Source organism: Amphiura filiformis, chromosome 20, assembly GCF_039555335.1.
Source record: "Amphiura filiformis chromosome 20, Afil_fr2py, whole genome shotgun sequence".
Lineage (NCBI taxonomy): Eukaryota > Metazoa > Echinodermata > Ophiuroidea > Amphilepidida > Amphiuridae > Amphiura > Amphiura filiformis.
This window is the reverse complement of record NC_092647.1, coordinates 52,517,595-52,533,456: the sequence shown is the minus strand read 5'-3', so window position 1 is coordinate 52,533,456 and position 15,862 is coordinate 52,517,595. Positions and strand designations below refer to the sequence as shown.

At 35.7% G+C, this 15,862-nt stretch overlaps 1 protein-coding gene across 1 annotated transcript in view; it reads right to left on the bottom strand.

Annotated features, from left to right (window-relative positions):
* Positions 1 to 252: 252 nt before the first annotated feature.
* The window catches only part of LOC140141984 (protein LMBR1L-like), a 32,180-nt gene continuing 16,570 nt past the window's right edge, over positions 253 to 15,862 (bottom strand). The window contains exons 4-11 of the mRNA XM_072163882.1: positions 14,922 to 15,025; positions 13,195 to 13,321; positions 12,551 to 12,619; positions 11,550 to 11,687; positions 10,902 to 11,203; positions 10,333 to 10,406; positions 9,124 to 9,281; positions 253 to 7,865 (exon numbers count right to left, since the gene is read on the bottom strand). Of these exons, the coding sequence (XP_072019983.1) occupies positions 7,618 to 7,865; positions 9,124 to 9,281; positions 10,333 to 10,406; positions 10,902 to 11,203; positions 11,550 to 11,687; positions 12,551 to 12,619; positions 13,195 to 13,321; positions 14,922 to 15,025 (1,220 nt within the window). The 3' untranslated portion in view covers positions 253 to 7,617. The remainder of the gene's footprint in view (positions 7,866 to 9,123; positions 9,282 to 10,332; positions 10,407 to 10,901; positions 11,204 to 11,549; positions 11,688 to 12,550; positions 12,620 to 13,194; positions 13,322 to 14,921; positions 15,026 to 15,862) is intronic.

Sequence of the window (15,862 nt, the reverse complement as noted above, 5' to 3'; positions counted from 1 at the left end):
GCATTGACCAACTGAATCAGATCAGGTCACAATTATATCACTGAAATAAGTGTTTGAGCTTCTGTCATACCACTTTTCCATTTCTTATTTTCACATACATAAACATAATGCTGTCTGACTTATAGTTGATAGCAAAAAAGAACTAGTTTGTTTTCAATAGGCCGCAAGCATTTCAAAATTGGGAACAATTTTACCCCATTTCTTATTTTTATATGAGACAAAAACATAAATGACCAAATTTTTCAGCAGAATTTTTCCTATAATTTCTTGTAACTTATCACTTTCATATCTAACCTAACCTTGTGATCAAACAAAATCAGTCTGAAGTCGGACATATTCAATTTTCAGTTTCTTATAGGATTGTAAACAGCATTTGCAAAGCTACATTTTGCAGAAAACACCATTGAATTTGGACAACCAGTTCAGAAGCAGTTAGAGAGTTTCCAAAACATTAGGAAACAAATGGAAATACTTTCTTTGTTTGGCTATATCTCAAAATTAATATTTCTGACTTCCAACTGATTTTGATTGATCACATCACATTTGTGATATCAGGCATATGTTACCATACATCTTGGCTCAAAAAAAAATTAAATCAAAAACAAAAAACATTTTGTATTTTGGTTTTCAGGACACTTATGGTAAACAAACTACAGTATATGTTCCAGCTACGCTGACACCTTGTGATGTTACGCTTGACAAATTCCATTCACTGTCACAGGAGGTTTGTATGTTTGAATGCAATGGAGCAAATCAATCTGCAATCTAAGAATTGAACAGGACACCTGTCTCATCAAATCACTACCACCTCTTCAAAAGTGACACAGAGATGTCATCAAAACTGGAACAGACAATAGCATTTGACTCTCATATAAAGTTCTATTTAACTTAGTACGTCATTGGTAAATGGGTATGCTATTGAACAAATTAAGACTGTAATGTAACCAAAACCATTATGATATTCAAATGGTTACCATGGTAAGTAAATGTGTAAGCAACAAGGAATGTGACCGTTAATATGTACACAATCATCATTTTGATTATATGCCCCATTATGGTCACATTTTTATGAATTACTATTTTTTTATCTGCAATGGTGATGGAACATTTTTGACAAAGGAATGCCTGTTGATAAATTTCTCAACTGCCAACAGTCAACACTCTACATGAATACAATACAAATCATTTGAAACATTACACATATTACCATACAAGTTTGCATTTTAAACATCCACATTATTGCATTACATACATAAGCTCATCATATACCCACTCCTATAACCTCCTCTTTCCCCACTCCTTTGAGGGCTGGTAATTTACAATCTAATTCACACCATAAGTTACATCATACTGGTGATAATCTGCACCATACACTTTATTCATCTAAATAAGCATCTTTCTTTCTAATGGCACACACTTGTAATTAAATATCAGCCAAAAGTCGTAAAAAGGAGATAAGATAGGGTTAATTGGCAACAGGTTTAACTAATAGTGGCACTTGTACAGAATTTACAGGTTATACATAAATAGGAGATAAAATATGGGAAACTTATAACAGCTTTAAGTGGCTCTTTTACAGAATTTACAGGTCACTGAGGTCAGGGTTGCCAAACCTGCAATTTTGATAGCCAAATTCTGCAACTTTGAACTTTTGCCTTGAAACTTTCATAGCTTGCACAAAAACATTACTTTTGGCACTTTTTGGTTATAACTTTTTGAAGGCAATTGCTTCACATACAATTTCAGACCAACTTTGGCATTAGATTGATTTCTGACAAGATACGTTTTGGGTGGATTTTGATTGATTTGTGCAACATTTTTAAGTGTTAGCAACCCTGGTCATACTGGTTTCATAAGCATCGAAGTACAAGACATTTACTTTTGCGAAAGTATACGCCACTATCAGGGCTCTTATTTTCAATTATACTATGGCTTCTCAGAAACTGGTGCACATTTCGAAAGTTGCAGCATCCGAAAAGTGAATATTTATTCATCAATCTGCCAAAAATACATGACTCAGTCATTAGGTTGGAACCCCAATTTGTACTGACAGCACAAAGTTAAGAGTTGTAGTTTTTATTTCAAACTTTCTATCATGTTCAGTACTAAGTCAGCATCTTCAAGGGCTATTTTGGCTGTTAAATTGCAATCTAAGGGCCCTTATTAATTTTCAAGGCCCTGAACTCAAAATTTGTGACATTTTGGACAACTTCAGCCTTGCAGAGATTTTCATCAGCTTTTAGACCGAGTGCCTGCCTTGTTTCCTGTAGGTTACACTAAGTTACTAACAACTTAGAAATGTACACAGTAAGAGCCATGATGATATCATATTTCTACAAAAACTAAAGAATACATAATGAATTATTAGAACAAGTATACCACTGAATAAAGGTGTTTTTTTTGTGTGGCTTATCATAGACCACTACATTTAGGCTCCCTAATTATACACCAGCTATATTTACCACTAAACTTACTATTTAGTACTCTTAGATGCTCTCAAACTCTAACGATATCAAGAAAGTTGAGGCATATAGAAATACACATGCACATTTTACATTGGTTAAGATTAACTATAGAATTACATGTTGTGGGGGGTTAGGGCGTACCCCTTAGGGGCATAAATGAGGGTATGAATTGGGCTATTCCAAATGTGACTCTATTTTATATATAGGATTGTAAGTTATTGGCTTATTAGAGTTGCGAGGGTAGGGGAGAATCAATTCGAATGGAATAGCCTGTTACTTCATATACTTTTCTTCAATCAAATATTCTTTTCATCAGACATTAACAACTCACATGGCAAGTACATCCTCACATTCATGCAAACACAAACATATAGGCTACACACAAACATTTGTAAACATATGATGTGAAATTTCAGTTAAACTTTGGTATCGGAACATAAAATATATAATACAGTATACAAGTTTGTTTGAACAAATTCAGTTACTTTGAATAGGTCATTATATACATATATTGTAAATCAACATTATTTTTACTCTATAACTTGGTATTCACTATTCTGGACCACCTTTAACAAGTTTCAAAATGTTAAGTCCTTTTGGCCCTAGCTAACATATCAGATACATGTGTGAATTGACCATTTTTGTTTGATCATTAAAAAAAAAAGCATTTGGAAAGCTTGCACGAGTATTTCAAGATTGAGGTTATGATATTGATTAACTACTGTCAATTGCTTTGTAGGCAACAAATTTAACATCAACATAAAAAACAAATCCTTCAATGGCATTTAATATAACAACAAAACGGAACATCTGATCGCTAAGAAAATTTGTTAAAAACATTTCCTAATTCTTCTCGACCACATAGAAGTGGCAAAGTCTATGCTACTGCCCCTTCTACACGCTTGATGGCTGTCGTGACTGTCGATCAGCCAATCAGCAGTATTGTTTATCACTTCTGCGATCAAGCTCGTAAACAGCCGATGCATGGCACAAAACTCAAAACAATTAGGAAATAAAGTGTAATTAACCATAATAAACATGAGCAGGAAGTTTAACTTGACAAATACAGAATACAAACACACACAGTGTAATATTTACAAATTCACCTTTTCTTTAATCCCAGAATCCTTTGCAAAGAACTTGAGCCTATGTCAGATTATTACTCCCCGCCTCACAGCATCATCATCCCTATATCTTTGTGTCAGAAATTGCCATGATAGTAGGGCAAATTCACTAGTTGTTCAACAGCACGGCATGGTGATTTTGTTCCGCGATAAAGGCAGAGCACTCAAGGCAAAGTATAACACACTAACTATACCTGTACGAACACCACCTGTACGATAGATACATAATGTTTCTTTTCCACTATGCATATACGCATGTTCCGCTGCAGAAATTATGATCTGCGCATGCTCATTACCCTCTTCAACTCAAGAAAATCAAAATAATTTTGTCGATTTTTTTTTTCAAATAGCAAAAATAACGAAATATATGCAAGGATTTGAGATTTTCATATCAATAGTAAATACACCAGCATAGGCCTATGTAGCTAGGAAGTGGTCGGGTCACACAATTTATATCAATTCTTGGTTTCATTTGCAAAGAATTTTGGGATATACCAAAAAGAGAATTGCTATCAGCATTGTATTGAATCTAGAAACACTGCATGAGAGCAAGCCTCAAACAGAACACCATTCATACAACTTCAAGAAACATAACCAGCACCACTGGAAGCATGCTTGATCAAGAAACCTGATAATGGTGTTGAAGTACAGAGATTCCAAGAAGTACAGATTTATTTTAAGAACCAAACAGCTCAAATCTGGACTTCAATCTACAGATCAACTGCTTGTATAATGACATACATGTAGCACAGATTCTAGGTTGATGGCATCTTAGTTGAAAGCAACAATATATTCATTACAATGCTGATTGCTATTGCGATTATATTGCTTTTTTTTTCCATCCAAAAAGTAAGAGACAAGCTCTTCATATCACACAAATAAATTGGGTTTTTCCTTCGAAATGGCAAATAGCAGATTACTACAAATCGTCCCCCTCACTATGGACCACAATGTCCTCATCCCAATGGTATAGTTCAATAATCTCAATTAAACAATCATAGTGCAAAATTTGACCTCAAGGTGCAGAGTATGAGTTTTTGTACTCAAATTTTCAGAGGTCATTCAATGAATGTACAAATGTATTGGGGTTAAAGAACTGTGCCCTGATAGATGGGCATGTTGTGGATCCTACAGTTTGTCCACTCTGAAGTACAAAGTGACAACGCACACATATACAGTGCGTAGTGTTGCGTCTCTGTTGCAGGTATGCGTGCCTTCAAAGTCAGCACATTGTGTGCGTCCGCGTCTGTACTTTGTACTTCAGAGTAGACTGACTGTAGTGCATGTAACATGTGAAGTGCCTCAAACAATGCACATATATCCAAGTCCATGTGAAAATAATGATCAATTATGATGCCCTCATCTGTCCATAAACACCACAGAGGAGTTACGATTTAATTTAAATCTGGTCAACCAGACATACCTATTTTTGACGGACGAACCGACGTTGCGACTGAAACCTTCTGTCCGGTATAGATGACAATTTGCATCACAACCCAACTGAAGACTGAAGGTTTTAGTCGCAATGTCAATTCGTCTGTCAAAACTAGGTATGTCTGGTTGTTGACCAGATTTAAATTAAATCTTAATTTCAACATACCCAGATGAATGAGAGTCTACACAGTTTCATAGAGGAGTTGTTTATAGTAATCTGCAGTTTGTCACCAATAACAATATCATAATATTAAGTTCATTTAAATAGTCATTCAACACAAAAAATGAAATTGAGATAATCAAATTAAATCCCGTAATTTTAATTTTTTGTGTTGAGTGACTTTTTAAATCTACTTACAGCTTTATTTACTAACACATATTAACATTCGTTTGAATATCATAATACACTGAAATCCACTTTTAGTGCTTGTTGGGCACATTTAACTGAGCAAGTCAAAAGTTTGATGCAGAAGAAAAATGACAAATTTAGCATAACTGTAAAATGCATATTAGCATACATAATAATATTACATTGTGTCCAATACAAAATAATCTTCAATTTTGTAGATACATCTTGTGAGGATATAAAAAATAAATTATAACCTCTAATAATTTTTGTACCTTGTTTTAAAATTTCCTCAGCCCCAAAGAAGAGCATCTTAACAACCTCATAGGCTTGTAATACATCATATAATTTGCATGTCATAAAATATAATACTTTCTCCACAAACTTTAGGTAAATATGTTGAATATAGGCTTATATTAGTTCTGATATTTCAACTACAATTTGGATACAGATATCAGACCATTCTAACAAAAAATTTTGAGTATAAACCTCAAATATTTCTAGTTGTACTTTTGTATTTTAATTTAAACATGTGGTAAACTAAATACTATGGACAGTTTCAAACTGCTGAAATCAGCTTGTTTGGTACCTATAAACACACACAGAATGTATGATGTGGGTTACTGGTTACAGCGTTCGAAATAGGGCCGGTCAGCCGGCCATTGGCCTGTAACTTTTTGGCCTGGCCGGTAACTTTTCTGACTGGCATCTAGTTGCCGGCCTGGCTGGCCGGTAAATTTTTAAGGTCAAGCCCGGCTGGCCTGTAACTTTTTGAGGCATATTTCGAACACTGACTGGTTATATGATTAAGGTAGACATAAACGCTATACTTGAGTTGCAATAATCAATGCGTTATATACATATATCAATCACATCTCGGTGTTTTACTCTGATTGTGTTTTGTTTTGTTTAAAATGTTATACAAGAGATACTGCTTGTTACATCTGTGATAGGAACTAATGCAGGCTAACAGGTTTAACTTAGCAAGGTCAGATATAATAAAGAATAAAAAAAGTAACATTGACCTAATCATAAACACTTTTTTGGACGATATAGTTTAATGCTAATTGCATGGACGTTCGTGTTTACAAAAATAACCAATTAATTCTGTCATTTACATTAGAAGTAGTGGCAATTAAATCTGGTCTCCCGGATTTTTGTTTTTCGATGGTGAATGTCAAACCTCGTTAAAGGTATGATATGAAGGTGTATTGTTCGTTCTAAAATGTGTGGATACAAGTTTTTTTGTTTTGTAAAGCAGACACACAAATTGATAATCAGGTGGTTGACCTTGAATTTGCATAACCTTTTAAAATCACTGAGGTTATTCAGAGCAAACAATCTTGTAACTAGATTCTGTTGTACGATTGCAGCATATAATATAACTTTATGAAGTAATATAGTTTTATGAAGTCAAAATACACAGATATTCAAAATATACAGATATTTTGGTCTCCAAAATACCACAGCTATTTCCCAGCTGGCTTATATTTCAATTCATAACACCAGACCTGGGCCTAAATAATAATGGAAATTTGTTATAGTTCTCTACTAATGCCCATCAAATCCATTGCAAATACTACAAGTAACACAAGTTGTTAAGCTAGGTTGCTTTGTAGATCTTCATGAATTTGGCCCTTACATGTAGGTTGGTCAACTTCAGGCTAATCCATTTCAAGTCCACACTACCCCTGTGTCTGGAGGGTTTTGGAAATATCTTCCACAGGGTGAGTATGAATATCAAATGTAATTTGTAAAGAACACATTAGGCAGCTCCATATTAATTTAATACACCCTCTTAGAAAATGTCAACCTGAGTTTGCTACAGAGGGAGAGTGAGCTTCAGATAGAGTTGGTTAATGTGTTAATTCCATTTGAAATTTATACTGCCCCATGGAAGATATTTCCTAATTCTTCCACAGGGGAGTGTGGACTTCAAACAGATTAGCCCAAATTTCAAAGCATCTTAAAATAAGCTACTTCAGATTTTTATTTCAGATACTAATATTTCAACAAATAATTATTGGATCAACATCAGCAACATACACCCATGCAAAATGGGTCGGGAAAACAAGTATCTCCTCACTACAAGGTATTGTGCAACATCATCAACAATATCTTGGTAACATCAGTGTTTCTATTATCAAACACTTGGCAGTTATAATACTTACATGAAAGTGAACACACACATTAAGGTTATAACACATTTTGATTCGGAACATGGATGACCCAACTTTTGTTTCACCAATCAGCTCGGTCCATTCACTCTCTCCCGGTGCCATGACAACGGCCGTGATATGTGGCTTTGTTTCCGTACTTTGTCCAGCTGATCAGTTACACGCTCCATGATCTTCTGTCTCACCATCGATGTAAATTTATTGAGTAGACACGAAGATGTGAGGGCACCAAACAGGATGTTATAGCCGAAGATAAGGTAAAAATTCTCTAACCAGTCAAGCTGGCCAAATTCCCCCATCAGGTCATAGTTGGTCACACCTGCAGCAACAGATAAATCACAACATCAAAATTAATTTCTATCCTTATATTAAAGGTCCATGACCAGATTGTGGTCCAATAGTCAGGGTCTTAGCTAGGAGTTAAGAAGTGCTCATCATTTTCACCAAAATTGCCTGTCCAAAATCTGTCCCTGAAAACATGACCTTAGCCCCTTCTGGGGGTCAGTCAGTTCAAATAGCTATTGCCATAGTCTTGATTTGTTTGTCTGGTCTTGTTTTGACTTCACAGAACTTATTCATGCATTATTCTTAGAATTCATCATATGTGACAGGCATTAATTTTGCCTGTCCCAGGAGCAAACTGCCTGTCCTAAATGACAGGTGGCTAGCTAACACCCTGCTAATAGTACAACATTCTGTTATCCAAATCACATTGAGACCCATTACCAAAAATGTATATCCTAGTGGCTCATCTGGGGTGGTAACTATCAGACTACCTTGTTTTTGATCATATATACCACCTAAAATAAACATATTCCATATACCCAAATATGCATTTTCATGTGGTAAAGTGGGAAGATGAGGCTGTCACCAAAACAACCTTTTGAGTTTCGCGTTAAATAATTGCTCAAGTGGTTTGAATAAAATACTGTGTCTCGTCTCAAGTTGAGAGTAATACCATGTTGGATTTTCTAATGGCAGACTCGAATCAGCGCATTTATGTGGTGGTGCGTTGCCAGCATACAGACAAATCCCCCTTCTACGCGTGTGTATATGCTCCGCAGGATTAGGTTAGCACACACTTTTCTGCCACTAAGTAACTACTCCAATATCAAGGTGTTACTCTTAACTTGAGATGAGACAGAGTATAGAAGCAAAAGTATGTCACAATGACCCATAGAACAGTGTGGGTGGTATACCACTATGGAGGATGAAGCGGTCAAGTTTTTGATTATACCATCCATCTATTAGGTCTTTAAAACGAGTTTATCCTTTTATAGTTGCCAAATCTCCATTTTGATGAAAATGGAGTGATGCTGCTGACATTTGGGTCATCCACCTTTAAAGGGAAATATGATGACTGGTTTACCTCAAGTTCGGTAGTGACGTCAATGCTCGCGCGTGCCGACAAACCGCCCCTGTACACATGCGTATACACTCAGCGCATTTAACTTTACGCGCATTCGATACTGCAGCAATCGAAATACGAATGTACGTCACTACCGAACTTAAGGTGAACCAAATTATACAATATAAGTGTTGTAGCAAGTTTGATTGACATTTAACCATACACTTACCTAATATTCTAGATAGTACTGGTAGTGCAGAGCTTAGGATAAGTAAGACAAGACAGTTAACAATAACTTTGGTCATGGATGTGTCCTGCCAATGGGGTATCATGCGACCAACGAATGGTACACCGTATAATCCTACCACGGATGCTAGCATGAAATATCTGTCAAGAATGGCTGGTTAAGAAACATAATGCTGTACAACATTCTTCAAGTACTTTTATTAAGCCACTGCAGAACCATAGCGTAGCGAAACCAGAGGAGCAAATGCAGTGGGTATGTCCCCTCGTCAGGATCTTTTCCATAAAATCAGAGATAAAACTAATTGGGATATGACAGCTCATTATAAAAGTAATAAAAGTATGGAAGCTGCCATTACCCTGCCATCGCGTAGGCCTGGAACACTACCACGTGTTCGTGTGTTAAATCGACATACGTAAAAAAAAGGAGGGATCAGCAAAATTTACTGTCAGCCCTCTGATAAAATCATGCCTGCAATACTATGCAGATTGATCAGCGAATGAGATGCTAATGTGATGACGTGATTCAATTAGACAATCAGAACCCGACTTGATGTTCCCGCCATAAAATGTGTCAAATCGGGCAATGTGAAAGGTGTGGCAGTTTTAAGAACATCTATAGATGAGAGTACTGTGTTTCTTAACATAGATTAGGAACTGGTCTATTGACATGCTTTAGGTAACAGCATATGGCCACTTCATTATTCAATAGCTTTATTTCCTTATATCTGATTTGGCTTAAGATTTTAAAGTATATGGGTCCTCAACAAAACATGATTCACATATGGAACCATGGTCATTCCAAACACCCTGGTTGGTCAAGATGTCACATGTTATCTCAAGGAACACATACAAAGTTTGTTGACGTCCTATAAACGAAGGTCCTTTTGTTACGGTGGGGGTTAAAAAGTCTGATTACACATGTAAAAAAACTTGTCAAACCATCAGTCAAATTTGACCTGGGTTGGAATCTTCAATATTTCACACTTGTGTTACAGGGACGGAGGAGGTCAGCTTCTTAACCAATGTACTTTCATTAATATGGTGTCATCACTTTTGGGTTGTTCCCTTGTCTATAGAGAATGTCCATATTTTTGCTCCCCCACCCACCTAGCCACTTAAGTTTTTTAAACAGCACTTAAATTTTCAGGAAGCATCATTAGCACAAATAAAATAAAATGTAATGTAAGGATACAATATCAGCATTGTTTCAATGAGAGCGCCAAACCAACCCAACATGGACAGAGATACTTTGCCAAGACCTTCTTCCTGTAAGGAAAACAAAGTAACAATATCATTAGATTTCATTTCCTGTATTCTTGTTCTCTCCTATTTCATGTGGCCTTTCCAATTACATTTCTTTGCATTCATCATTTCCAGTGCTAGAACTAAGCCACAATTTTCAAGAGCCATTCCAGCCTGAACTCATTTGTTAAATTGACTCCTATAGCCATCTTAATTCTGTCTTTGTGATCTACCCATTTAGTGTCATGCAATCTTGAGTAAAATGCACTTGACCACCTTCCAAAACTGGTTGGAAAGAGAGAGTACGGTCTCTATAAAGATTGGATACGGAAAATCTATTAATTGTGCACAATCATCAGCTATTGAAACAGACTGATTTACGATAGTCCCAACTGGAAGTGGGCTAATGGGTGGCCAGCTAAGATGGGTGTCTTGTTAACCCTGACAGGTACTATATCAGATTGCCACTTCCAAATACAATGTTATACAAATCTAAAGAACTAAACTTACTAAACCTACCTTGATACTGACTGGTAAGTAGCCAACCCCAAACAACATCCTTAACACATTCCACCCCACAATAAATAAACACAATACTGTGAGTAAAAACATCAAAATCCACAACAGAGGATAGCCGACATTACGCTGCCAAGACGACGCTTTCCGCCTCCTGTCCAACACCTGCCGCTCTCTCTGAACCTCTGCTAAACGTTGTCGAAGTTCTGATCCACCATTAAGGTGCGTGTTTGGTGGTGTGCTTGTGTGTCCATTTCGGAGGTGAACCCGTGGTGGTGTGCCGTTTTCTTTCTTTTTATTTTTATCTGATATTAACAAAGAAAACAAAGTGATACATTTTAACTATGATTGCTTGCATATCCAGGAGTGACAAAATATCAAATTATTAGGAGCTGTGAGACTGTAATTATTACCCCAAAATAGGCTGATGTAAGTTGCATGACTTTTTAGATTTAAAAGGAGAAAAGACGAGCTTCCCCTGGATCGGTAACACATTCAATTTTATCAGCTTTTACTGAGTCCATGTTTGATGCAATTACAATGATCTCAGTTATTAAGCTGATGTTATATGACAGGAACTGTTAACATGCTTTTGATTCAATTCCCTCTGTGAATGCAACGATTGCAATCAGCCCTATTAATTCTGCATACCTTCCAGCTTCCTCTTGAGATCTTCCTCTTCAAACCGTGCTGAGTGGAAATCCTCCTCAATGTTTTCCATAAATTGTGGTTTGACCACCAGTTTACCGATCACAGAAAACATCCTAGTGAACCCTAGGGGTGTCGAAACTGCAGCAAGGAAAATGATACAAAAATGATTTAGACTCATCATCAGTATATAAGGATGATGTCACTAGTTGCAGTTGTGATTTTATAGGAGCAAATGTGTCAAAATCTATAGGTCGATTTTGTGATGCTGCAACATGAACTTTATTTTATATTGAAACCCATATAAACTGGCCTCAAAAAGAAACTTGGTCCCGGAAGCTGTTCTGTGTCAGTGCATTTTACTGTTGTGTCAGTTGGACAACTGCTTGGTTACTGACATGTGTTTAGAGTAGAGTATTCAAGTAATCCTGTGTGTAAGTTTTGTTCATGTACAGGCGAATAATTGGAACCCAGCAAAAGAAATCTGTTGGGCTGTGAATGTGGTCCAGGAAGGTGTTCCACGTCAGTGCATTTTGCTGTTGTGTCAGTTGGACAACTGTTTGGTTACTGACCAGTGTTTCGAGTAGAGTATTGAAGTAATCCTGTGTGCAATTTTTGTTCATTTTTATGGACAGGATTTTAAGATATGACCTTGTGAAAAATTATAAGTTTCTTTTTGAAGCCAGTTTAGTTTACTAGAAATTTTAAAAGAAGATCATCTGATTCCATCATATACCATTTCCACTTTGGTTGAATTAATAATAGCTAAAATTCCGACCTCACATTGCAGAGAAACCCCATTCCGGTTCACCATTTTCTATTTCTATTTGACTGAATGGTGATAGGCTATGGCTCAGGACAAAAAAGTATAGCCTGGTGTTGTGATTTATAATCTCAGTGGGCTACAGTGGACCTGAAAAAAGGCCTGTAGCCTGCTTATTTTCACTCTTGATTCTAAAAATATCTCGATTCAGTTTCAAATGTTAATTCTATTTGGTACTTACTGAGTAAGAGTAAAACACCCAACAGTGACATATAAGAATACAAATATGGCAAATATGATGTGCCTGCCTCTGTAATGAAAAATAACAATATTACATTATATACAAATTAAGAATGCCAACAGGTTACTTGAACAGGCAACCATCAACCTTTTGTCAGAAGCAGCTCTGACTTCTAGCCCACTGATTTTTAGAAGTAGATTGCAAGGAGCTAAGAACTATGACAAATAAGCATGTTGCTACCAGACTTGCAGGTAGTCTACTAAAGTACTAAAGTGTGTTGGGCTTATATAAGGTGAAAATTATTTTGACTTTTGCTACTGTACACGTAAATTCACATACACATACCTCAGTCACGCATTACGCAATGCACAACTGGCATAAGGACTGCGCCCAACTGCCTGCATGTTATTCTATATCAATACACAGTGTTATGAGTCTTATTTTTTCACAAGCCAACCAACTTCAGTTTGTGATCATTTTCTCACCCCTTGTATACTTAGTTCAAGTATTTATAGCAATATGTTTAAGTGTTCACTGGTAGAAGAAGGTAGGTCCTCTGGAATTTTGATCTGAATTTGCAAATCAATATTTTTATAGCAGAATATGATTTCAGCTCCTTTTTAGCATTCAGTCTGAATACTTACTGACGAGTGCCTCTCTGCTAGATTGGTCATTGTCAAGGAATGCTGATAACACCCAAACTAATCCAAACACTAATAGAGCTAACATGAGCAGTACCACAAATGTCTCGTACACTCGAGCCTTGATACCCTGCAACGTAGGAATGAAGAGAACAATAAAACAATTGAAGTACAGACAATCCTAAAATTAGGAGGGAGTCAAGAATAATTAAGAGAGCTATACGAAAACATACTTTGTAGTATAAAAGAGAAAGTCATTTCAATTTAGTTAATGTGTACATCTATAAAAACTTGACATTTAAGCATATATGAATTCATAAAATCATGCACCTGTCACTCAATGTGTAAAGTGCACTACTCCCCATTCCAGAAAAATACAGCAATTTTTTTTTGGATTACAAAAGTATTATCCTGTTTTGTCAAATGAAACATAGCTGAATCTGAACCCTTTAGTTAATTTTAACTGGCAATAACAGTCAAATTTGAATCGTTGTACAATTTTAGGGGAAATGGGCCAAAAACATGTTTTTTGCATGATTTTTGACAATTTTAGTCACAAAATGCAAAGACTTGGTACAATTCTAAGCATTCAAAATTTGCAGTATATGGTATGAGTTTGCTTATAAATTTAATATTTTTTGTTAATGTTGATAATCGGTTATAAAAGATATCAAAAAATGTATTTTCAAAAATTAGAATGCATTACCTGAAAGTGTTCTTAGTCAAGTCTTTGGGCTTGATTGTCACAGCATATGAAACACACCCTAAAAATGTGTGTTTTTGGCCCTTATTTCAAAAATTTGGCCAAATATTGAAATATGCCTTTTATCACCTGTTAGAACTAGGATTAGGACTTGTTTCATTTGCCAAAACAGGATAATTTTAATTTAAATTCCTCCCTGACCCCTACAGAAATAAATTAACTCACTGGTCAGTGCTTATCTATTAAAAAGAGCTAAATCATGTAAATAGATATATGCACTCACATATCAAGCATTTAAAAATGGTTTGTAATGTCTGGAAATTGTCACTGCAAAAGTGAACTATTTTAATCTACAGAAAGGATATTTAAATAATTTGACCTTATTTTCATGACCTTGATCCTGTGTTCAGTGTCAATTCAACAAGTTCACTGCACTGTCAAGTTCCATAACTTCTAGTTCTACAATGCAGGTCAACACACACAGGCAGATTTGAATTATGAAATTACTTTCAACTTTAGCTTACTCTATAAGTGGTAATTTTCGCGTACAGTTATTTTCGTGAATTGGAGTGAGAGACATTTTTGCGATTGTTATTTTCACGATTGCCTAGTCTTGCCCTATACTTGCAATACATTATAGGCCTACATATATTCGCGAGGTGTTAATTTCGCGGATGACACTCCATTCGCGAAATCCGCGAAATTAAAACCCTTACAAAAATTACCATTTGTACAGTAATTGGAAAGGTTATAAGCCAGCTCAAGTAGTGTACTTTGATATAAATAAATTAATATTGAGCTGTTATTATATCATCAAATTGTAAACAACCAGGCACATATTTTGTGAAAATCCTTATATCCATAGCATACTTGCTTGTCAAGTTTAATATGCAGTTGTATACAATTTTCTTTTCCTTGTTTTTTACCCCCCCCCATTTGCCCCTACCTCTGATTCACAATAGTGCTGTCTTAAATGGTGTCACATCTACATTGAGCACCATACTAAGTAAGTACCAAGTAACATTACCTTCTTAGATCCTGCAAATCCCTCTGATTCAGTCAGGAAATAAGCAAAGGGCATCAGAACAAATAATGACAGGTTGGAGAACAAGAAAATCTGGTTCCAGAGACCTGGGGGAAAAGAAATCAAATACTTTTTTTAACTATCACATGATACAAACACTCTCTTCCTCTTTTTGATAACAAGCAACTTCATTACAACTAGAGCATGTGAAGATATTCCAAGAACCTCTAAATACTTAGAACACATGGGTAACGTTCTTTCCTTTTCTCCACAAAAGTCCATGTTGTACTTAATCCCTCCTGAACTTGTACTTTTAAGTACAAGTTACAAGAAGTTAAGTACAAGAATTAAAATTCCTCCCAACTGCTGCAATCACTTAATTGCGGTTTATTTTTTTAAAATTGGGAAAAACCACCAAAATATTACAATTTTGTATCCAAAAGGGGCAGATTTGTAACATGTGTGTTCACTTCAGAATCTATAAAAGATATAGAAACATATTAATTATACAAAACCAATGCATTTTTAGATTTTTAATAGATTAATTATGCAGTGAACACAAGTTACAAATCTGCCAATTTTGAATACAAACTTGTAATTTTTTTTCCAATTTTTTTTAATCAATCATGAACGATTGTAGCACTTGCCAGATCCGCAAAATAAAATCGCAAAAAAATATGAAAAAAAATCCTAACATCAATATACTATGTACATGTAAAACAAAAGACCCATAATACAAGTTATTACTGGGTTCAGCATCATTGTAAATAGCATGCTAGGATTTTGGGTGCCTTTTTCTGGTATTGGAAATTGGGCTGACTTTTAGCACTGCTCGCTACACTGTTGTGGCAAGCCTGTATGCAATATAAATTTACTTCAGAATTGACACTTAATCAATTATATTAACTGTGTGCTTTTTGTGTCAGTATACAAAGCAATTTAAA